Source organism: Pteropus alecto, unplaced genomic scaffold (assembly GCF_000325575.1).
Source record: "Pteropus alecto unplaced genomic scaffold, ASM32557v1 scaffold146, whole genome shotgun sequence".
Lineage (NCBI taxonomy): Eukaryota > Metazoa > Chordata > Mammalia > Chiroptera > Pteropodidae > Pteropus > Pteropus alecto.
Window position 1 is genome coordinate 29,293,818 of NW_006442107.1, and position 25,918 is coordinate 29,319,735.

General features: G+C 40.4%; 1 protein-coding gene across 1 annotated transcript; it reads right to left on the minus strand.

Moving 5' to 3' along the window:
• Window positions 1–9,331: 9,331 nt before the first annotated feature.
• AKAIN1 (A-kinase anchor inhibitor 1) lies at window positions 9,332–12,985 on the minus strand. Its single transcript, XM_006920116.2, has 2 exons — window positions 12,922–12,985; window positions 9,332–9,753 (listed from the first exon to the last, which is right to left on the minus strand). Exons 1-2 carry the CDS (start codon window positions 12,983–12,985, stop codon window positions 9,560–9,562), a joined length of 258 nt encoding a protein of 85 aa, XP_006920178.1. The 3' UTR covers window positions 9,332–9,559.
• Between the last annotated feature and the right edge of the window lie 12,933 nt (window positions 12,986–25,918).

The window sequence follows — 25,918 nt, forward strand, 5'->3', positions numbered from 1 at the left end:
GGCACTGCTAAAATTATCAGACTTGAAATTTGTTTTCTGTTCGTTAAATCTAGGTTCTTTAGATTCATGGGTTATATGGCCTGGCAATAGCCTCTCAACTGCTTTCTGTTAACAGAGCAGCCTCTGATGACTGTTTATTTGATATTTATGTGAGCCCAGTGGTTACAAATTAGTCAACTTAGAAAACAGAACTGAAATAAATCAGTCTCAAGACAACCAACACATCCATCGTAAAATTAAAACACATAACGCATTGGATTTTTTTAACCAACTCACAGTCTATTACTTTGGGGATTTGTTTTGAAAGATGCCAGCTATCGCTCAATATCTGGCTGGGGCAGATTGCCTCTGCAGAAAGGCTGGTCCAATTTTCCTGCAACAAAACACAAGTCATTAGTAACCTCAGTTTTCTTTGATAAGAAAAAATATAATACTACTGTCTTTAGTTTGGTTCCCTGAGAGGTAGGCCCTGACACAAAGATTTGAGTGAAAGTTCATTTGGGAGCTGACCTTAGGATGCACCAGTGTGAAGATGGTAAAGTGAGAGAGAAGGAAAGGGCTGTGCACACCTGGGTGGGACTCAGCAGGCTGGCTACCGCTGGGAGACTGTGCATCAAGAATTGGCCCCACTGAGAGGTGAGGAGGGCAGGGTACTTATGCACCACCTCCCATTCATCATCTTTAAAGGGCTGCTCCTTGGGCCTCAGCTCGCTGGTGCTTCCAGCCTGTGTGCTAAGCACACAGCTGTAGGTAGGAAAAGGCCACAGGCAAAAACTGATAGCTATTTGCACTAAGAAGCCATCTGTCCTCAGGGAAATGACAAATGCTGAGGTCATGCAGATGGCCACCAAGAGTGGCTACACGTATAACTCAGTTAGTGGAGCATTAGTGCAAGGGCGTGCAAGAGAATCAATTCTTAGACACCAGAGAAAGAAAGATAACTGTTATCAGGCTCCCTCCCACGCCTGTAGCTAACTTCGGAGGGTAAGTGACTTAGCACTTCTCCCATGATGTAACCATGTGCCCGGTACGCATGTGCAGGCTTCCATTATCTGGCAGTGTGCCACTATTGTTTACCTCGGTATAAAAAGCGCCACTGCCTTGCCAGGATGCGGTGCTGTGCCCTTGCTGGATACCACTGGATACTCTGTGAGGTGGGCTGTGCCTTAGCTGGAATAAAGAGCTATGTCATAGCTGCCTACAGCTCCCCACATTTTTTTCCAGCTGCCAGAGTTTCAGACCCCTTACCTCAGAACCACAAATCTGCAGCAACATACCAATGATAGGCATGTGGGGAAAGCACTGGTTAATTGGTTAAGTAGAAATCAACTAGGACAGAATCTACTGTACAATGGTAACTTGCTTTAAAAATTGAAAAGCAGTATAGCTATAAAACTATTCTTTTCTTCATTTATTACTTAGACTGTGGACCATTTGTATCCTAAGTCTAATGATCAAAGAAATTACTTTTCTCAAATGGAAGATCACCCAGGGTCTTCACATGTTGCAAGAGTCTTCCAGGTCAGCTTCAGTGGAATAAATGAATGGTGGTCATGTATGATATCAAGGAATTTATATACATTATTTATATATAAACACATATATAGGTCCCAGGTCTGACAGGTTCCAGGTCTGGCTGTGATCCAGGCTTGCAGCTAGGAATAGGAGGCCCCCGGTTTTAGAATGTTACATTAGCATATTGGGGTGCCTGCACCTAACATATATAAACATGATTCAGCTTATTGTACCACGCATGTGTGGCCGAATGCCACTATTGTTCTCTGACATATATAAAGCCAATGTGGTCCCCTAGCACAGAAACACATGCTCCCCTCAATAAAGTTGGTGCCTGCTGTTTCATTCTCATGCCCAGTACGCATGCGCAGTGCATTCTTCCAACTAGGCATCTCACCACCGAAACCTTCCTTTCTCCATCAGCTTGGTGCTGACACATGGTGTATCATGAGGTGAGTACAGCCCCCAGTCCTCCGGACAGTCCCCAGGTGGAGGATACCCAGGTGGAGGACATGTGGCCCCCACTTCCCAGTGATATCCCGTGACCATGTATCTTGCTATGTGGATGTCCCCAGAGGATTGGAATGGAGTGAAGCCATGTCAGAGGACATCCAGAAAGCCCTGGAGATGTTGGAGCTGAATGTCCCGACTGCTCACTGGGAGGCAGCGGGTCAGGTGGCCCGGATGTTCCTGGCGGTGCTGCGGCAGGCCAGCCTGGAGGTTCAGGACCAGGCTCAGCAGGTGCAGCAGCTACAACGCCAGGGAGAAGCATTGAAAAGGCAGCTGGCGCCAGCGGAACGCATGCTGCGGGGCCCTGATGAGTCACTGCCATCATCCCGGTCTGGGAGCCCACCAGCGATACTGCTACAGGCACAGCTGGTGATATGGCAGCAGGTCGAAGTGGAACAGTCATTGGGCCCAGGGTTGAGGCAAGCTGGTGGCACCCTCCAAACTAAAAAGCACACCACCTTAATCCAGTATACCCCCGTCAAACTCCGGGACCTGACGAAACAGGTACGACAGAGAACCAGGGAGACGGTTCCAGGGTGTCTGCTGTGGCTGCGGGATGATGAGGCCGAAGGCACTGAATTATCTCCAGAAGAGATGGCTCAGCTGGCCTCTGTTACGATAATACCGACTCTCCGGCAGTGCCTCCAGAATGTGGAACATACAGTACAGGAAACAGGCCATCACTCCCTCATTAACTGGCTTATGTCTGCTGCATGGACAATGTGGGCCGACCCAGGGGAGCTGCCAGAGACAGTAAGCAGATGGACCACATACTTAGATCTGGTCCATATAATTCGGGGAACGGGCATGCAACAGATGATGTTTTGCACCCAGTATACTAGCCCCGATGAAGAAGTATTTACAACCCATGTGAAGGACTTGATTTTGACTTCTGGCCCAGCTAGTACTTTTGGCACCATGGTGGCACAGCTGGCCCCTTCCGTGGATAGGTGGATCTATGAGTTGACATCCGCTATGGCTAGCTTGGGGGATATGGAAGTGAAACGCAAGGAGTGTTCCACCCGAGTATGCGCCGTACCACCTTACGCAGTCCCAGACCAGCCAGTGCACGGATGGAGGCATGGATGAAAGGGGGAGTGGAGCAGCCTCCAGCCCATTGGGCTGCGAGCCACAGGCAGATGCAGTTTGATCTCCTCCAGGGAGGGGTCGCTGCAGAAACAGTTGAGCAGCAACCTAATGAAGTGCTGCTGGTGCTGTGAAATCAGTTGCGCCCTGACCAGCTAGCTATTCACTCTGATTCCTAGGAAAGCCACAACCCATGAGGTGTGGCTGGCCGATTATCTCCCTGATTAGGGATTTGGCCGGGGCACCTGGTTGGCGAGGGAGCCAGCTGACCCTGAGCCCATGGGAGTTGAATATGGCTACTCCGCCCCTGCATGCCGTCATGCCGAATGTCACAGACATCATGGACCGGTTATCACATTAACTTGGACAATACCATTATGTGGTAGACTTGGCAAATGCCTTTTTCTCTATTGCCGTAGCCCCAGAAAGTAAAGAAAAGTTTGCCTTCACCTGGGAAGGGCGACAGTAAACATTCCTTGTCTTTCCCCAAGGCTATTTGCACAGACTTACCCTGTGCCACTGACTCGTGGCTCAAGATTTAGCCACGTGGAAACGACCACTCACAGTGCTCTTGTATCATTACATTGATGATATAATGCTAACCTCTGATTCTCTTACAGAACTAGAAGCAGCGGCAACCAGCCTGCGAGAACCTCTCACCGACGGGGTGGGCAGTCAATGAGGACAAGGTCCAGGGACCTGAGTTCTCTGTCAAATTCTTGGGAGTTGTCTGGTTGGGTAAGACAAAAGTAATGCCAGAGGCAGTGATTGATAAAATATAGGTATAGCCTCAACTTGAGACTGTGAAGCAGCTCCAAACCTATTTGGGAGTGCTGGAGTTTTGGAGAGTATTCATCACCCTTTTGGCTTCCTTGATGTGACTCCCGTGCTGTCTCAGTGGGATTGGACCCCTGAGATACAGGAGACCTTTAAGGCTACAAAGCAAACCGTAGCACAAGCCCAAACTCTACATGTAGTAAATCCAGCCCTCCTATTCCTGCTTATGGTGCAGATGGATGATGTAGGGTTTAGATGGGGCTTGTGGCAGAAGCACGGTTCCTGGAAGGTGACAATAGGCCTCTGGTCCCAATTGTGGAAAAGCACGAGAGTGCAGTATTCTCTGATAGAGAAGCAACTTGCTGTCATATATGCAGCCCTTCTGGCCAGTGAGGCCATCACTGGCCTTAATCTCGTAACCGTGCAGTTCACATACCCCGTGAAGGGGCGGCTGCGGTCTTGGGTGAAGACTTTCTGTACGGAAATGGCACAGACCTCTACACTGACCAAGTAGGGAGCGTACCTAGAGCAGTGGGCGCAGTTTTCTGTGAGACCCCTGTCATGTCTACTGCACTCCTCATTTGGATCAGTACAGTTTCAGGCAGAGCTCCTGAAAGAGCCTGCTGAGATGGGAGACATACTGAGTCCTTATGTAGAGGGTCAGGCTCCCATCCCTGAGGATGCCTGGTTAACCACCAAGACCTAGCAAAATGATGGGGGCTACCGTTGATGCAGTCACAAGTTGCCGTGTCACAATGCCCCTGGTGTGCTGAGCAGCACCCAGAGAGATAGGAGGTAAAAAGTAACTCAGGGTAGATGCCCCACAGGGCTAAGCCACTCCAGGAATGGCAAGTGGATTGTGGCTCCAAGGTAGTGCCCTCTGGGCCAGATCCTGTGCCACAACATGCAGGGGTGGAGTGTGGGAGCCAGGCCTGGCTGATCCCAGGTCTGGCTGTGATCTAGGCTTGGGGCTAGGAATAGGACCCCAGATTTAGAATGTTACATTCATGTAGTAGAGCACCTGTGCCTAAAATATGTAAACATAACTTCAGCTTATCGTATCACGCATGTGTGGCTGAAGGCCATATTGTACTCTGGTATGTGTAGAGCCATGCAGTCCTCTGGAGAGCAGAAGGGGAGCACAAGAAGTGTGCACAATACTGCACTCCCTTAACAGAAGTGCGCTCCCCACAATAAAGTTGGTGCCTGCCGTTTCATTCTCATGCCGGCCCCTCGTGCATTCTTCCGACTGGGTGTCTCACCACCGAAACCTTCTCTTCTCGATTAGCTCGGTGCTGACAATATATATGTCACTTTATTTTTAATTACATGAAAGAAAAAACTAAATGGAAACTAAAGGAATTGCTAAACTTTAAATAAATATTATCATAAGATATATTCTTATATACTCACTTAAGTTTAAGAAAAGGAATGATAAAATCGATTAAGAGGTTAGTATCCTTGAAGTTTTTTAACTAGGTCATTCAATTTAAAATCATATAATTTCTCTTTTCTCTAATAGACGAAGTCATGAGCATGATGCCATTTCCCTTGCCCCACCTCCTGATTTTTGTTAGTTACATTTTTATATTCTCAAGATATAACAATTTATATTCTTTACTTTAGCCTAATTTTCACAATTATGTAATATTCACTTTATATTTAAGTGAAGGCACTGCTCTTCACCAGTCCTTTTGCTGCAGCTCCCCCAATCCTAGATCCTTTATTTTGATTTATCTTTAAGTGGGCTGAAGTTCACTGTCAATTTTTTCAAGAAGAGCCCTTGAGTACTGGTAACCCTTGGTAATTTCTATTATGCTTGCCTTTATGCTTGAGTGACATCTTTGCTAGTAAATGACTCACTCTCAGCCTAGAAGTTTCACAAATTTTTCTTTTATTCTAGAAGTATTGCTGTTGGGCATCTTGTATCCATTTCCCTAGAATATAATGAGGGGATTTTTAAATAGATGCTTTCTTTCTTTCTTTCTTTTTTCTTTCTTTTTTTTTTTCCATTTCTGCTAGATGAAGCTGTCACTTCTGTCTGAGAGAAGTTCCTTTCCTATTTCACCTATTTCTTTCCAAAAGACATTACACCGCAGCCAGAAGACAATGACAAAGTCACTCAGTCATCTTTCCCCAGACCTGGATCAGACCTGGGTCAGGATTCTGTGGGCTGACCAGCATGGCTTCTGAGGAGCAGAGGAAAGAGAAGCTGAACATGTCATGCTGTTGTTAATCTTCCATTTTGTTCCCTCTGGAGTTTCCTGGGTTTTTTTCCTTAGCACGCACTTTTTGAGGGAAATTGATTGAACTTTTTCTATTGATGATTATTTTTGTTGGCCGTTTACTATTTTTGATTTATTACTCAGAAAGGTATTCTGTAAGGCAGTTTTAGTCTTCCATCTTAATATAAATATTCCTAGAATTTATATTCTTAAACTCCTTAGCTAATTTATATACTCATGAAGTTCAAGATCAGTTATTCATGGATTCTTGTGCCCAATAATACTCGCTTTTTACCATCTAGGATATATTTATCCTCTCTTCAACACAGTATGACTTCATCTGCAAAAGGAGAATAAGATCTTCCTGCCAGCAGTGTTGAGACGAATAAGATAATGTATAGTAATATATTTCAGAAAGCTTTCTTACCCTCTAGAGAGATGATATTATTTTAGTTGCTAATCTCTCCTTATAAGAACTGAATGATTTGCTCAAATGTTTAGTCTTTACACCTATTTGGGTAGTAAAATGGTTAAATTAGTTACCAGATTTTTTGGAGACTTCATTCTCTACTGTATTTTACTACAACAGTTGTTACAGTGGATAAATTTTAAATTCCCTCTTTCGTATTATTTTATAGAGTCCTTAAAAATCTTAAAAATATCCTGAATGGCATAAATTCAATAATTTTTAAATGATTGATCTGTTTATTTGTAACCTGAAATCCCACCATAAGGGAAGACTAAGTGGCTAAAAAAGAGGAAAAAAAGGAAAAAAAATAAAGGAAGCAGTAAGCTGTTTTGTGTCTATTTACAATACTCTTCACACTGGATAGATGATTACAGAAAAGCAAAGTAACATAAAAATATTTTTCATTAGTTGAACTCCAGAGACAAGCAAAGTGAAAGATGAACAACAAAACAGTCTTGGAAGGCCCATGTATGCTTTACCATGTGGTAAATCAGGAAGATAAAAGACGTTAAATAAGTGTGCCCACTAATTCCTAAAACCAAAAGCTGTGTGCTGGTTTATGATAATAGCCAGTGGAAGCCCTTAACCCTATGTCAAATGATGTTCTGTCAGCCCTTTTAGAATCCAGTAACTTCATACTGAGATACAAGTAAAAGTCTAACAGAAGCACTCATTTTAAAATAGCTGAGCTTCCTTAGGATTCTGCCAATATGGCACCTACCTATTAAGTGCAGGAGTTGCTTAACTTTCTTTTCTCCTTCCAAGAACTTCTCCATATTTCTGTTCCTCACTGTACACTTTCCATCTCAGAAAGATCATGAAAGACACTCAGCTTTCCAGATCCACTTATCTTTACTTCCTGAGATCCAAAGGCCACTTCTTAGCACATGTCCTTTTCTGTTCAAGCCTCAGGAACCATCATCCCTGACTTTCTTCACAGTCACAGTAGAGGCCCATTAGAGGAGCACTTTCCCGGGTCATGATCTAGAGATTTGGAAAACAGCCTCGGGACGCTTCCTGGTGCCATATGAATGTAAGGTTCACGTATAAAATGAACCATAACAATAGGACAGAGAAAACTTTGCTTAAAATGACAACATACTTCAAAGTTGCATATATTTTTTTTACAAGTAACATTTAGATACTGAGGTTCATCAGATGTTTTCAAAGATCCCCAATGTATTAGCACAGTACACAGAGGAAAGATGATATGTTAGTGTGTTTCTACATATGTCAGCAAGATCCGATGCTGGTTATATCCAGACTTCTCAGTATACATAGTGCCAGATTACTTGCAAACTACAAGCATTGGATTTTTTTTGTGTGTGTAGATTCTCCTGAATAATTTCCCTTTATACCTTCATTCACACTATCTATACTATGCAGTTATATCACATCAGTGATATGCCTTCAGATCAACTTAAATTCATTCTTCAGTTGTCATGAGTTCTGTTTAAAAAATTATGAACAAACCATATTTAAATTTTAAACCCTCCGCTCTCTCCTACTGCCATTCTCCCTGTGAATTTATTCCATCTGTGCATCGTGTGAGATAGTCTAGCTGAGATGATAAGAGATTATTTTCATTCATCTACTGTTATCAATAGTATCCATTCTGGAAAGTGTAACATATTGGAATTTTACAAATATACCTTAATATCAGTCATACTTTAGATGTAAATACTTGGCTTTTTAAAAAACTATCAAATGTAGACATTGATGCTCTCAAGCCAAAAGGTTTTTAACAAAGATTAAATTCTTCTTCTGTCCCCAGTAGCACCAATTCAATAACTGTTGTGAAGCCCAGGAAATGGGACTCTAAAGACTCCAGAAAGATGTGCATTATCTATGTGGGAATGAAGCAGAAGTCATATATTGTTGCAATATAGATGGCTTTATTCATACACACACATATATCTCCATAACTACATTCACAACACTGTCGCTTTAATATTCCCACTGTATTTTCATGCTTCAGAGAGTTTTAAAAAAAGTTTTCCCATTTTAAGTGTTATTCATTTCTGATATGTATGATTTTCATAATCTCAAAAAAATAATTTTAATCTGTCAGTGGGAAAAAGGAAAGTTCTTAGTAGCGAGGTACTAGTGCAAATACATAGCCTGATGGCAACACAGCATTTATTAGGCCCCAGAGCTCCATTCAAGGACACTGCACCCCAGAATCAGACCCTAGTTTAGCTCCAGGGTGGAATCTACAATTGTAGCTGCTCTTTGTGAGGCTGCTAAAGAACTGAGTTATGGACAACTCATGCATATAGATAAACTTGTCTTAATTTTGGGATGAAAAAAGAAATTCATAATATTTCCAAAGGATTTCTGCACAGAAAGTAAACACCAACTATCAAACAATTGAGACTAAAAGACAGTTCTTGAGATGCTAAACTCCTCCTTTTTAAAAAAGTAATATAAATATATGCCTTGGTAAGATCCTCAGGGATTTGGTCTTAGAATTCGCCTTTGCTTAATTTGATCTTGGACCTGAACTCACTTTAGAAAAGCCTTTTCAGTTCCATATTTGAAGGTGGCTGAAACTCCATTCCTTCCTTTTCCAGCAAGTCTTTTAAATATATAATGAACACAGTACTGCACTCAGTATTTCAGCAAAAAGGACTGCTGGTTAAATTCACAAAAAGAATGCTTAAAAGGCAGAAGTAAACAAGACAGAATTATTTTTTCTTAAAAAGAACTTTAAAAATAAATTGTGCTACAAACTACTTTTGCAATTACAGTGTTGTGTTTGGCCCCACTGTTTCAGAGGCACTGCATTAATATAAACAGAATCGTCTAACGCACTTTTTCAAAACAGTGCTTCTCAGCCAAGGGCTAGTGTGAAATCATTCTACTGCTAGGTGTCAATGACACTTTGGTTTGCTTCACTGGCAACGTTTTGGCGATGCATCCTATACTAAGAAGAAGGCTGGAAGCCAAGCATATGATGGCAGCCAAATCCACTGTGTTACTTCTTTTCATGCTTCTTGGTTAATTCCCCCACACCCAACTGGAAGCTGCCCCGGCTGTCACGGGCTCTCTCTTCCCTCCGCCGACTCTCCTGGGAGACTTGCCGCACAGCCTGCAGGATGGCATTTTGCACAATCTGTCTGCTGGCATTCTGCAGCTTCACTTCTTCCGGCTCATTTCCAGGCTTCTCACCTAGCCGAAAATATGCAAGGGAGGTGAAAAGAACAAAATTAATTTTGGGAACTGTGGCAGGAAAGGGCAGATAAGGAAGGTGAAAGGGAAGGTGAAACTCTAAGAACGTGCTAGAGTAGCTCAGTTTACTGTGAGGGACCCTCTGCAGCACATACTGTTCTTGTCTCCCCTTCTTCCTTTCCAATAGAATCTCTATTCGTTTGCCCCAGTAACATGCCCAACTTATATTCTCACCGTCCCAGAATCCTCTGCTGCTAGCCGGGGTCATGAGATATAGTCCTGGCCAATGAGCACGTCTGGGAAAGTTTTTAGAAAGCTACAGACTCGTGCCCTCTTTGGCCTTCAGTAATTTTCCCTTCTCCCTACATGTGATGCAGACATAATGCTTTTAGGTGCTGCAGCCACCTGATAATAAGCATGGAGAAGAACAGCAACATCCTGGATACAGTTGGGGAGAAAAAAAGGGTCCAATTTTGAAGGCATCATTGAGCATCTGCACCAGCCTTGGACAGTGAACTTCTGGATTTCTTTACATGTGAGATAAATAAACTCATTTTTGTCTAATCCACCATTAGTCAGGTTTTATGTTGCTTGCAGCCAAATGTATGCCTAATAGATGGATATAAAGTCACTGGGGCTCAAGAAGACTAGATTATTACTGAATCCATATTAAACTCAATGCTGCTCCTATAATAGTATCCCAAGGAACGAAGCCATTCATTTGTCAAAATCTGTCCTCCATGATCTAGAGCAAGGGTTGGCAAACTTTTTCTATAGAAGGTCAGATAGTAAATATTTTAGGCTATGGGTCATCTCATCTCTGTAACAACCACTCAGCTCTGCTGTTATATCATGAAATCAGTACACAATACATCAATGAATGTATATGGCTTGGTTTCAGTAACTCTTTATTTACAAAACAAAAACAAAAATCATAAAAACAAAAACAAAAACAAACAAAGAAAAAAAACACAGAAACAAAAACAGGCCGAAGGCCAGATTTGGCCCATGGGCCAGAGTTTGTCAGTATCCCTGATCTAGAATGGTGGTAATTTTCTAATTAGATGGCAAGGCAATCTACCCAACATCGATTCTTCCCTTTCTTCTTTAGTTAAAAACAAGACAAACTTTGATTTTATTTGGTCTGCTATGTAACGAGGTATTGTTAAGTTCTAACCAATGGGGTGGAAGTTTGTTTAGTGAAAATTCTAGAAAAGAGAATAGGCAGATAAAGGCCATTTACCTTCTCTGAATTCTATTGCCTAAAGCTCTGATACAACAGTTGTCATTACAGGGACTCCCGCTAACCATGAGGACACCTTTAAAGTGGAAACCATTTAGAAGGAAAAATTAGAAGGAGCTGGACATCACAATGACCAAGTGGCTACCATATCGGTCCTTGGCTGATCACCTCCAGGCCTCTTTCATGTTAGAAAAAATATATATATCTTATTTAAGGCAGTGATATTTTGGATTTTCTTTTACTATGCAACCAATGTATTACTAACTCATGCACAACAGAATGATCATGAAGCTAACATTTGTCTAAAGTGAGACTGCAAATTTTTAAATTCCACCTGCTTATATTTATACTGACAGATAGAATGGGCATCATTCCTTGTTCAAAATCATCTTTTCAGATATTTCCTCTAGGTAAATACACTGCTACTATGAAAATATGTTTTAAATTAGGGGAAGGGTGTTTTCACTAGGACTGATACATTTACAGCAGAATTTATATACCCATGAGAACAACATCACATAAGAGAATACTGAGTCATTCTAGAAGATCAGACAGCCTTTATCCCTTTAGACATATAATTGCCATTTATTTAGCATTTGTGTCACTAGTATATCTCCTGAGGGATTTACAATCTAACAAACAAGCCAAGATGAATCTATATTCAAAACTAAGAACAATACTCTCTGCCTTCCCCACCCTCCCAAAAAGGCAGGACGAAATGATAAATGTATACCAAACCCAGCAAAGAAAGAGTCTAAAGCTATGGTGTGTAACAGACTAAAACTTTAAAGTGACAGAGAAGAATACTTTGAATATTATCTATAGAAAAAGAGCGAACAGTAATATTAAGAGACCTGAGGGCATAGCAATTAAGAATGTGTGTTTTTAAATACCTCAGAGCTGAGTTCAAGTTCTACCACTTACAGCTGTGAGATCTTGGGCAAGTCACCTCACCTCTCTAAGCCTGCTTGCACAAGTAGCACCTATTTTAGGATCATTGCTAGAGAACAAAATGGCATAACAACTGTTCAGTACTTAATGTCCACTATCATGTTGGTTGGGGTATATAGATTAGGCTGTTATAACAGAGAAACTCAAAACTTGAGCAGCTCTCTCAAGGGAGAGATATTTATTGCTCTCTCACACAACAGCTCAGAGGCACTCCAGAGTGTAGATGACTGTGCCCCACCAGGTTATCTAAGGACTCTACTTCCTTTCACCTTACTGCTCTACCATTTTGCCTTCAACTGCATGAGTGGAGCTGGTTAGCTGATATCTCATCTGGGGTTGGAATGCAGATAAAGAGAAAATAGAGGTCAAGCAATTCGCTTTTAAGAATTGTCATAGAAGTTGCAAACATCACTTTGCTCACATTCTTTTGAGGGAAACTGAGTCACATGTCTGTACTTAGCCACATGAGAAGCTAGGAAATATAGTCTCAAGCCAGGCAGCCATATGCCCTACTGAAACTTAAGGAGGTTTTGATGCTAAAAGGAAGTAATTAAGAATTTTTTAAAATTACTTCCATATAAGGACTAAAGTTCAATTGAAAAAGGAGAGTATGCACTTGGCAGCAGTTCAAATCTGATCCTCAGGGAGCTCTACATGCTGCTGGACAACACAAGTGTGTGGACAAACCAAAAAAAGTTCAAAGCATCCATGTTTGCTCCTGGAAAGAGTATTTTAGCCAAACCAGATATGTGTTAACTTTAAAATGTCCCTGCAGTATGACTATTTTTCTGTCTTTGGATAGAGAAGAGAAGAATCTAGGGACAAGAGTAAGCTGATTCCTTAATAATAGAGAGAGAGAAAAAAAGAAAATCTACACTATATTTTGCTGTGAACTTATATTTGAGTTAAACTGTCATGTCCTTATTCATTCATTATGAAGATAAATTGATTAAAAAGTCAAAGGCAGTCTGTACCAAGCTGTGTCAGGAAGATCTCTTTGGTGACTTGCAAGGTTGGTTTAACCCTCACTGTTCTCATTACCGCTTTGCTCTGGGTCATGAATATCTGTATGTAGTGGAGGGTGTGGGACAAAAAGAGTGGCAAGTAGCTAGAACAGAGAAAGGGAGAAGTGAAGACGAGAGTAAAAGCCACTCAGTGCACTTGGACAATAAAAGCAAAACATAAAGTTATACACAGAACCACAGAAGATCCCAGAATATCCAAAGCAATCCCAAGAAAAAAGAATAAAGCAGGAGGCGTCACACTTGCTGATTTCAAGCTATGTGATAAAGCTACAGTAATCAAACAGTATGGTACTAGCATAAAAGCAGACACATAGACACATGAAACAGAATCAAGAGCCCAGAAATAAACTGAAGCATATACAGTCAACTAATATTTAACAAGGAATCCAAGGACACTCGATGGAGAAAAGACAGTCTCTCTAATAAATGGTGCTGGGAAAATTGGATATGCATATGTAAAAGAATGAAACTGAACCCATATCTTATACCACTTACAAAAATTAACATAAAACAGATTAAAGACTTAACTATTAGACCTGAAACCATAAAACTCCTAAAAGAAAACATAGGAAAGAAGCTACCTGACAAGGGTCTTGGCAATAAATTTTTAAATATGACATGTAAAGCACAAGAAACAAAATCAAAAATAAATGAGACCACATCAAAATAAAATGCTTCTTCATGGTAAAAGGAATGGTTGACAAAATAAAGAAAAACCTACAGAATGGTGGAAATATTTGTAAATCATATATATGAAAAGGTTTAATATCCAAAATACATAAAGAACTTATATAACTCAACAACAGAAAAACAAATAATCCAATTTAAAAATAAGAAATGACCTGAATAGAAATTTTTCCAAAGACTACAAAGAAATGGCCAATAGGTACATGATAATGTGCTCAACATCATTAACCATTAGGGAAATGCAAATTAAAACCACAATGCCTATTATAATTATGGTCATCAAAAAGACAAGAGATAAGTGCTGGTGAGGATGTGGAGAAAAGGGAAACATGGTACACTGTCAATGGAATTATAAGTTGATACAGCCACTATGGAAAACAGTATGGATGTTCCCCTAAAAAGCAAAAATAGAACTACCATATGATCCAGCAATTCCATTATGGATATATATTGAGGGAAACAAAATAACTATCTTGAACAGGTATCTACACCCCCGTGTTCATTGCAGTATTATTTACAATAGTCAAGACATGGAGATAACTTAAGTGTCCATCGATAGGTGAATGGATAAAGAAAAACATGATATATAATATACAATGAAATACTGTTCAGCCATAAAAAGAAGAGAATTCTGCCATTTGAGACAACATGGATGGACCTTAAGGACATTATGCCAACTGAAATAAGTCAGGCAGAAAAAGACAAATACTGTGTGATCTCACTTAAATGTAAAATCTAAACAAAGAAAGTCAGAGAAAAAGAGATAACATTTGTGGTTGCCCAGAGGCGGGTGACAGGAAATAGGGGAATTGGATGTAGGAGGTCAGAAGGTGCAAACTTCCAGTTATGAGATAAGGCCTGGGAATGTATGTACAGCATGGTGACTACAGTTAACGTTGCTGTATGGCATATTTAAAAGTTACTAAGGGAGTAATTCACAAAAGTTCACATCACTAATTTTTTTCTTTATTTTTCTTTTTTTTTTTTTCTTGTATCTATATGAAATAGTGGATGTTAACTAAACTTACTGTGGTAATCATTTCACAATATACCTAAGTCAAGGCACTCAACTATACACTCTAAACTTTTACAGTGATGTATGTCAATTATATCTCAATAAGACCGAAATAAAAATTTTTTTGTAAACCATTGGTACATACCGTAGATTAGGTTCTTTGGAATGTAAAAAAAAAAGAAACTGTCTTAAGGTTATTTTTGGAGGGTGGCGGTTACTATGTGGATATATGTGTCATAGCTAGACATCATGGAAATATCTGGCGGAGTCTCATATTACAATTCAGAAATTGGAATAATCCAATACAGTTCCAGTAATTGGATTATCTAGATAGTTCTCTACCATTAGAGCTTCAACTTTCCTTCAGCTGCTTCCATCTAGCAACGCTCCCTTCCTTCCGGAGTCTCCCCAGCTTCAAGGCGTTTACCTATCCTTGTTTCTACTTATTCATGACTTGCAGTGCTTCACAATTTTATATACTGCCTTCTCTCTGGGGACATTTCAGCTAAGGTTCTGCTTGCAACTGCCTGATTCTTGCCATATTTTCTATTGAAATTCCTGAGAGAGAAGCTGAAAGACTCAGCATACCACCATTATCCATAAAAAAAAAGCATTTTTATGCCAGGTCACCTCTTTGGCCAGCCATAGAGTAAATGACTGTGGCTCATTCCAGTTCAGTCAGCTGTGGCCTGAGAGGTTGGTTCAAGAAGTAAGAACGCAGCTACTTAAGAGGAAAAAACCACCAAGGCCCCCTGCCTTGGCAAGTCACCACGGACAGAGCAGGCATTCACAGGATTGGCTTCACCCACCAGAATAACCGACTGGTGCTCCATTCGAAATGGTATTCACTTGAAAGGAAAGGGTATTTTATCTCCCCTTCCTGGTGGAGAAGTGCAATACAGCCCAACAGAAGGCAGCCACAGAAATCCTGAGTCTTGCCATTTACGTATATGTACTCATTTATTTAAAATTAATAAATCATCTACATGTTGTAGGTGGCCAATTGCTTATTTTTAGATGATGCAAATGTCCTCTAGCCTAATTAGCATTTACAAGATCATTTTGGTATTTCACAAAAGATGAATCGATTTAATTCACTTTAAACTCAAAATGCCCGATATAAGTACATTGAAGTCAAGAATGTGATGTAACTAAATTTGTATTCAGTGTCTTTCCATCTCCAGTCATTACCTGCCTCCTGCCTCCTGCCTCCTGCCTCCTGTCCCTTAACATACACACATATTCGGGCAACCCTGTAGTCACGATTTCCTGTGATATCCGGCCCACCCCATGGGGGCCAGCCTTCCACAGACTTCCCAGAGCTCCATACTCTCCTCCCTCACCTCAGAGCTTAGGGTTCCACATGTCAATCTCACCTACCCCTGTGGAAGGTGTCTGAGGAACTCAATTGCCATATGGTCCTAATTCCTAATTTATATCTAGTAAAATCATGCTTCTAATGACCATAGGAAGATCCTCCTGATAAAAATTTACATTAGTTTTTTTTTACTCCCTAAGAACCTAAGTGCCATTTACCTCTATTATATTAACTCTATAATATTCTACTGAAGCGGATTTTAGAAAAAATTAGTGTTCCCATTTTGAGGCAGAATTCAATTAGTGATTTCCTCTCAATCTCACTGAGAGTGTGGCAGAGGTTGTGTCATAAGCAGTGTCTATATCTCTTCTCTTTCCCCACTGGGTCACTATATATGCTAATTACAGAATTCTCTATTAGGGTAGGATAGGGCTCCGTCCGCATTGCCTGTCCATTCTCTCCAACACACAGTGCTGCTGATGGTCTCCATAAAGCATATTTTTATCTTACTCTTTGACTGCTTGAGACTATAAAGACAGTATTATCATTCATCAATGACTAGCCTACGGAAGGAACACAGAGAACAAGAACTAATTCTGCTACTCTTATTAATGGAATAATAGTCTATTTTCCAGCTCTGTAACTACAGGAATTTTTCATGAAGGACCAGATGTTAGATCTCACTTATCTATGCCAACTGCTAACGAAGCTGTCCTGGTTGCCCTGCTTTGCCCCTGAGCAAGCTAAAGTTATGTGCCTTCCCAGCAACAGAAAGTCACAGTCTCTGAGTTTCCAGCTTTCTGCTAAAGCCATCATGTCATGCTGCGTCCCCATGTACCATAACCAAATCAGAAGCAGCATTTTAGGGTTTCCAAAAGGTGAATTTGAAATACTGAAGGCAAAACAGATATAGAACACTTTTGAGTTATATTTGAGTAATGTCCCACTATTACCACCACCCCTAATGAATCAGGTACAGGGCACTAAGAATTACCCCTGACTCTGCCTGCAATGGCCAGGCCCATCATTTCGGAGGGTGGTAAGCTACATTCATAAACTATATGGAGTTTTTTATTAAAATGTCCTATAGAACAATATGAGATGAACTAGAAAGATATTTATTGAGCATCTGTATGCAGGGTACTATAAAGAGTTACATAGGCCATCAGGCCAAAGTGTATCATTCATTTATGCATTCATTCATAAAAGATTTACAGAGCACTTACCATATGACAACCACTAGGCTAGGTATTAGAGATTCAAATGTTGAGGAACACAGTCATGGATCCTGCCTTATTGGAGCTTATGATCTAATGGAAGTCAGGTGCTAACCAAATAATCAAACAGGTTTATAATTTTGAGCTGTGGCACATGCCATGAAGGCAGCACAGGGAGCACATTTCAAGGAGAACTGATCTTGTGTGGGGGTCAGGGAAGGGTCTGGGACAGCAGACTTAAGGGCTACTGAGGCATTAATCAATAAAAGGAAGGTGGTGGGAGCAGGAAGGGAAGAACATGCCAGGCAGGAAGGTCAAACCCAGAGTGGAAAGTTCCTGAAATGTGCAGCAGTGGGGCCTTGTGGAAAACTGAAGGCCATTCCTGCCTGAGTGGTTGGGTGCCCACTGGGTGAGGGGGAGACTGGAGGTGAAAAGTAGGCTAGCCCACAAGGTGCAGGGCCTGGGAGGCTGGGAGGTGCTGGGTCTTTTTCCGAGAGTATTTCTGCAGTGTATCATCAAATCTGTGCCACATAGAGTAACTGAAGAAATCTGAGGAGAGTTATGTAATCAAGGTGGGTGCATGTAGGATTTGGAGCAGGCCTTGAAAGACAGATAGAATTTGGAAATACAAATGGGACAAGATAGCAAATTCTTTCTGTAGCCTCGGGGGAAGGGGCAGTGGGCAGGACAGACATGTGACACACTGACCTACAGTGTCCTAGAAATCTTTTACCTTGTAGAGCTATTTTATTACTTTAGAACATCATTTGACTTTTACTATATTACTGGGCTGCAATGTATTATTTTTAGGGAAGCTGTAAGGAATAGTCCCAACAAAACTTGAAAAGGAAAAGACAATTTTAATTTAGAAATCAAATGAGTATTTTGGTCAAGAAGAACAAAGGTAATTTATAAAAGAACAACAAATAGGGAAGACCCGATTCAGCAGCTTTCAATACCAATTACAAAGCTGTAGTAGAGTCATGCGCCACTTAACAATGGGGACACGTTCTGAAAAATTCATCATTAGCAGCTTTGTCATTGTGTGAACACCATAGAGTGACTTACACAAGCCTAAATGGTACAGCCTCCTGTTCCTAGGCTACAAGCCTATATAGCATGTTACCATGCAAATCAACACGAGATTAAACCAAGCACAAGATAAAATGATGCAATCGAAAGACGAAGTAAACATGTATGTATGATGGTGTTGCCAGTATAACACGGCATACTGTTTCATGACAAACTTTTTTTGTAAGTAGAAAGAGTACACTCTAAAATAATGATAAAAAATATAGTAGAGTAAATATGTAAACCAGTAATAGCCATTTATTATCAAGTATTATGTACTGAACATAATTGCATATGCTATACTTTTATACAATTGGCATTGCAGTAGGTTTGTTTATAGCAGCATCGCCACAAATACGTGAGTAATGTGTTGCACTATGTTGTTATGACTACAATGTCACTAGCAGATAGGAATTTTTTAGCTCCACTATAATCTTATAGGAACATTGTTGTATATGCAGTTTTTCATCTGTCATCTACCAAAATGTCATTACACGGCACATGGTTGTAACTAAGAGAGCGTGATATTGATATAGAGATAGAAAAGCCAACCAATAAAATAAAACGAAGGGTCCATAAACATGGTCCTACACATATGTAATCACCAGATTTATGAAAAACATGACAATGTGGTGCAGTGAGGGGGGAAAAACGGTATTTTTAAGCAATGAGATTGGGCCAAGTACTTATTCATTAAAAAAAAATAACTTTAACTACCTCGCACTACACATCAAAAATCAGTTCCAGGTGGATTTCACATCTATATTTGAAAAGTAAAACAATCTGGAGCACAGAGGCTTTTTAGGGCAGTGAAATTACTCTGTATGATACTATAATGGTAGATACAAGTTATTATACATTCGCCCAAACCCATAGAATGAACAGAACTAAGAATAAACCCTAATGTAAACTATGAACTTTAGGTCATTATGACGTGTCAATGAAGATTCTTGGATTGTAACAAATGTATCACCCTGGTGGGGGATGTTGATTATGAAGGAGGCTGTGCTTATGTGGTGGCGGGTGGGAGAGAGATATGGGAAATCTCTGTACCTTCCCCTTAATTTTGCTGTAAGCCCAAAATTGCTCTAAAAGAAAAAAGTCTTTAAAAGTCTATCAAGCTTTTAAAAGAAAATATAAAAGAATATCTTTATGACCTGGGAGTAGGCAAAGATTTCTTAAGCAAGACACACAAAAAAAAACAACCATAAAGGAAAAAAATGATACATCAGGCTACATTAAACTAAATAGCCTTTGTCATGGGAAACACACACACACACACACACACACACACACACAAAGACTTTTCATTTGAGGAAGTTGAGGCAGAGGAAATGCCATCTTAAAAATGCACTACTTAATTTTCTGAACTTTGGATAAAAGAATAATTCAATTAAGACTGGGTTATGAATTTAGAGACCCCAAAAGGCTATTTTGACCACTACAGGTTTCCGCAAAATTCAACTACATGTTTTTCTCCTTTCACCCAGACCAATTCAGGAAATCAAACTCCTCCCCAGCTCCTAGTTTCTTGCTGTCAGTAGCTGTTCCAGAATTTCCATAAAGAATTTAGGGATGGCAACCCAGAGGAAAGGGAAAACCAAGAATTTGATCCAAAGCAAGGGTGTACATGGCATTTTAAGCAGAAATGATAAAATGCCCATTTTCCATATAAACAGCAAGGGTTGGGATGAAGGAGATGGAGCCCGGCCACCCTTTGTGACAGTCATTACCCCAGTCTCCTCCCCTTCCCTAACCAGCTCATTTCTCCAGAGTGTCTGTGTCACCCAGTGCCCATCCTTCCCTTACAGAACTATCAAACAAACCTGGCGGGCCCACACTGTCCATTCCTTCGTTTCTGCCCAGGGATATGCCAGAAAGGGAGAGTAGGTAGGGGCAGCACATCCCAGACAGACATTCTGGAAATTCGGTAGACAAATATTTAGGCGACAGAAAAAGTAGGCACCATGTGAGCCTGTGTATTAAAGAAAGTGACAATACTAGACTTAAAAAGAAAGCAGAAGATACCTTGGAACCCTAGGGATCACTTACTCACTTCCCACCCTCAGCATCCGCTCTTCGCCCTCAGACCGGATGTCCTTTGGCAGGGAGCCGTCTGCCCTTGTTGCTGGATAGCGCGCAAGCAAGGATGTTTCAGTGTGCAAATGTGTGTGTTAGTGTAGGAGAAATCTTTGAATCCTTTGGCAGGGAGCCGTCTGCCGTTGTTGCTGGATAGCGCGCAAGCAAGGATGTCTTGCAAATGTGTGTGTTAGTGTAGGAGAAATCTTTGACTCATGAGCCAAGAATGTGGTTTTATTTTATCAAACACCTTAGAATAACTAGCACATCATGGTAGTTTCTGACCACAAAAAAATCATGCAAGGCCATTTATAGATTTGTCCTCCCAAGAGATCTAGCTAGAGCAGCTGAAAATACAGTGTAGAGATTTCCTATCTTAATTCAGATGAAAATTACTTAACCGAATTACCAGATCGCTTAAATATTTAAAAGATTCCAAATTCCTAGGCAAAACTAGCCACATGCTCTCCCTTCTTACTCACCTTGGAAAGTGAGAGAGGGAGGGAGGAACAGACTGGGGAGGAACTGATGTTAGCTCTCTGAATGATTTTAAAGGAATCCTTTAAAAAACAAAAAGCCCTCTCATACTGTCCTCCCTAAAATAAACAACATAATCCTCACAATCACTATTTTTCTGCTAAAGAAGGAATTAAATTCCCAGCTGTGACAAGTCATCAGAAAGTGCATGTCTAGAATTTAACTAAACAATCTCTCAAAAGTAATTCTTCATCCCTGGAGGATATGAGTACATAGCAAGACTCAGGAGGAGAACCAGAGGAAGATTATGCTCTAACATCTTTTCTACTCTCCTTGAATTAGCAGCTCCCAACCTTTTGAAGACAATGTCTTTGTAATGTCAAAATATTTCACATATGACAAAAAGAGGCTATGAATTCAGTAATGCTTTTAGATGAACTTGAATGGTATTAATCACAACAGCCTCCATATACATGTGAAAATTGCGGGAGTTATGTGAGACTATATTCCAACCACAAATGTGTGCTGCAAAGTTCACATCCCTGTCACTTGAAACAGCTTGATCGCTCCCAGGGTCTTTCTTTCTCCTGCAGCAGCTGGAGACATAGAAGCAATTAAAAGCAAGCGAACGTCTTAAACTAATTCTTAATCATGGAATGCAAGTAGCAGCCAGGGCATGGTATGGAAGTAGAACCCTCCACCAGCTATTCTCCAATTCTGCCCTCTCCTAGTCACTCATGAAACATTTATTAAATGTCTAAATGTGCCAGGTTTGCACAAGACAAGCCAAATTTTCACCTTTAGGAAGGACTGATGCCTAAGATTTCTCGCAGTTTTAGATACCACAAAATATTTTAAGACTTTAAAAGATTGACAGAGATAAAGAATCGATTCTCTCAATTTTTCAAGTGGAAAAATGGTGGTTCAAATTTTATGTGGAGTCACTCACTTGGGGACCTACTCTGTGAGTCCCAGAGCTGGACTGGAACTGTGTGCTCTGAAGTCCCTTCCGTAGGGCTCTACTACCTCATCTTCAAGAAGGTGAGGAGTTGGCAGCTAATAATAGAACCCTTCTATTATTAGCTGCACAAAATGAAAAACACATGAACGTATGCCCTCACTCACTTCCTAAATGTTTTTACCATATCAAGTCACAGTCTTGTTATTACATCTTTTATTTGTTCTTCCACTTGTTCCTCTGACAGCAGCCAGAGTAACCTTTTTAAATGGAAATACAAGATGTCACTCAATGGCTTAAAGCCTTCCTTGGCCTCCCATTGCAGTTGGAATGAAAGCTTAACCTCTCACCATGGCCTTCAGGGCCCTGCTGACCAGGTTCATGTCTTGTCTCACCTCATGCCCTTTCTCCTTCTCTTACTTGGCTTTGTATTCAATGCATCACAAATAAGATCTAGTGTTAAATGTACGAATGGCCTGATATCAGTTACTGTGTGTTAGTCTGTTCGGGCTATCAAATAGGCTGAGTGACTTATACAACAAATATTTATTTCTCATAGTTCTGGAGGCTGAGTGGCTTACACATCAAATAATTATTTCTCACAGTTCTGGAGGCTGGATGTCCAATATCAAGGTGTTGACAGATTTTGTGTCTAGTGGAGGCCTGATTCCTGGTTAATAGATGATTGTCTTCTCACTGTATCGTCACATGGTAGAACAATTGAGAGATCTCTCTGGGGTCCCTTTTATAAGGACACTAACTCCATTCATGAGGCCTTCATCTTCATGACCTATTCACCTTCCAAATTTCCCACCTCATACTAAAATCAGCTTGGAGGTTAGGATTTTAACATATGAATTTTGGGAGGATACAAACTTTCAGTCCATAGCATTGTAGGACCTTGGGCAAGTTAGGTTCCTCACCTATAAAACTGATACAATAATGCCACCTCCCTAATAACATTATGAAGATTAAATAAGTGAATATTTGTAAAGTGCTTAGAAATGTGACTTAAAGTGAGCAATACCTAAATGTCTATTAAACTAATAAAAATAAAAAGAGTTTGGGTCTACATGGATTCCACGCAGTCTTTGTCTAAAATTCAAAACCTTTGTGTGGGGCATTTCACCACTTGCAGCCATACTGCATTTAGCTCTCTGACTTTAGTACCGAGAAGAAAAGCCTTACATTTGTAACACCTCTTTGAAAGTCTCGCATCAAGAGGGAATGAATGTGCAGCTGTCAGAAATGAAACTAACACGTCCCATCTGCTAATTTCAGCACAGCCTGTGCTTATTATACATCTTTCCTCACTAGAGCTTCGGCTCCCAAGGCATGACCCCACTCTGTCCCCCGGACCTAGCATAGCACTGGCTCACAGTGGACATTCAGTATTTGTTCAACTAATGATTGCTGCATTGGCTTTCCAGTTTCCATTTTCCAATTTGTTTTTTCTTTCCCTCTCTCTCTGCTCCCATTAGTTTCCTGCTCTTGGCCTCCTTTGGCACATTTTACTGCTTCACTGCAATTAGAGTTCAAGCACAGGAGGAAACAGCTGAGGAGATGCTCTTTTGGCACCAGCTCAGACTCTATGCATGAAAAGCAGTGCAGAAGCACAATAGAGTAAGAATATCAGAAAGGCTGCTCCAATTTCTAGGCCATGTGTAACTAGGCCAATTACCATTTTTGAAATTTTGCACTAAGTTCCTATCTCTTACATCCTATCTTCCCAGTTTTCTCCATTCTCTCCTCCTTTTGCCTCCCTATCAGCCCCTTAATGGTCAGTTCTTAGCTCCCTCCATTTGGTTTCCAATACTTTTCAGAACAAGGCAGTGTGAAAACAAGCTCCCTTCAATTAAGTCCAGTGATATTCCTGGGTGATTTTGTTCCATTGGCCAACCATTTGCCATGGAAACGCTCTCCGCACATTTATAAATTCCCTGAACTCTGCACAAATGGTATATAATGAATCAGGTTTCACCAACTCTTGGAGGCCATGAGCCTATGCTGAGCAAGCCCCTGTCCTAGAGGTTCTGACTGTGAATCCTATCTCTGGGCCATTCTGCACAGTCCTCAGCTTTCTTACATAATACACAAGCAAATATTTGATTAGTTTTTTGAAACAGAGGAATGGGAAGACAAGTCACCATTTCTTCATCTACAAATTGCACAAAGAAATGTAAAACTTCATCTTCAACCATGAGTTTCCTTGGGCAAAATGCTAGTATATGTGACTTTTCTTTCATTATACCTTTTTTATATAACCATGAGAATCTTGGCTTCCTTTACTGTGTTGGGGATAATTAGAAAAAGGGAACAGGTGGCTGGAAATAGAAAAGGAAGTGAAGAAAAAGATCAGATGGCTTTGTTTTTCAGTGATATTTCAGAAGGAAAAAGAAGCCGAAGGAAAATAAACCCAGACTTTAGAAGTGTTTGTTAGAGCTATGTGACAGGAGGCTAATTTCATGTCTCACCCTGTGTCTCAGGGAGCTTTGGCTGGCAGCATCAAAACTACAAGACAGAGCAAAGCAAATCAACTGAGCATTTGCTCTAAGAATCAGATATTGGAAAAAGAAATGAGGGAGGGAGAGAGAGATGGAGGCAGGGAGGAAAAGAGAATATCTGAGGATACAGATTAAAATTAAATTACATCTATCTAATTAACATTGTAGATAGTATCTTAAAAAGTTTCTAGCAAGCAAACTATAGAAATAGTTTATAGAAATTAATTATACAAGACATATCGTAACCAGTTTAAGATGCAAAGGTTTACATTGATAGACTCTCTAAAATGACAGGTGGATCCCATCTCCTGGTCTCCTGTATAAAGATTCAGAGCAATCTAGGTGACATCCCTGCTCTGATTTCTCTCTCTGTCCTTGCCCTGGAGGGTTGAGCCTACCAGAGAAGATAAATGATACATTAAGTCATTCAAACATTTATCAAGTATGTATTATGTACAGGCAATGTGCTAGGCATTAGGGATATTTAGATAATCCGTATTTCCCGGTCTTCAAGATGTTCAAAGAAGACACAAGATATATTCTGGCTTTATGAGCAAGCCTCTTAACCCCCTCACCAAGTTTAACTCATTTTTTAAATAACAATGGTGAGGCCTTCCCGGGTATACCTCATAGGATAACTATAAAGATAAAAATTTACAAGAAATATTCAAATGTTATGAAGAGTTGAATGTGATATATACATCATATATATGCATATATATATATATACATACATATATATACATATATATGTGTGTGTATACGTGTGTGTGTATGTGTGTGTGTGTGTGTGTGTGTGTGTGTGTGTAAAGGCTGATGGGCTTCTTTTATTTTGCCACGAGTTCAGAATTCTCATTTTGCACACATTTCTTTTTAGAAAGACCTAAAATCAGCACTACTAGGTCTATAAAGAGAAAAGGGCTTGCCCCGTCATGGCACAAGTGATAGGAAGCAGAGAACAAAGGGAAAGTGATAAAGAGGTTGATCTATATAAGAGAGGTCAGATCTTTGTAACAGGCCTCAGGCAGGTCATTATCTGGTTGGTTTGTGGTTCTCAAAATCTGGCATCATAAGAACCACTTAGGATTAATAGTTACAGTGAGGACCATATAGGATGCAGCTCAGGGATTTACATATTTAGCCATTACTGCAGGTGATCTGATTCAGGTCTCAGATAGGCCACTCTGTTATTTAAGACTCACCTTCTATCTATACCCACAGAGCATGAGAAAATTCAGTGGCTAAGAGACCATTTCACAATTGATTTAATTAATGGGACAATCAAGGTGTGCCTTCTCCATTTACTGAATTAGCTAATTGCCAAATCTGTACTGTACTTTGGGAAACACTAATTAGTCATTAATATCTGACAAGGTTATAACCATTAATTTTAAAATTCTGCTTTTCATTTACCCCCTATCTAAACTGCTGCTTCATCTACCCCCTGTCTAGATCTGAAACCAGGGTTATGGAGATTAGTGTCATTTCCAGGGTTTTTCTCTTTCATTATAGTTAAATTTGTCAAAGGTCTCAGATTCATGGACAATATAAAAAACAACCTTTTGTTGAGAGAAAATGAACCTGCTTCTATAATTTTTGGATCATGGAAAGATGAAAATA

Bases quoted from the DNA above. Each gene is read 5' to 3' on its own strand.
- AKAIN1 (XM_006920116.2), bottom strand. From the start codon at position 12,985: ATGAGAACAGTGAGGGTTAAACCAACCTTGCAAGTCACCAAAGAGATC. The intron at 9,754-12,921 runs GTACAGACTGCC...ATTTTCGGCTAG, and splicing joins GATCTTCCTGACACAGCTTG to GTGAGAAGCCTGGAAATGAG.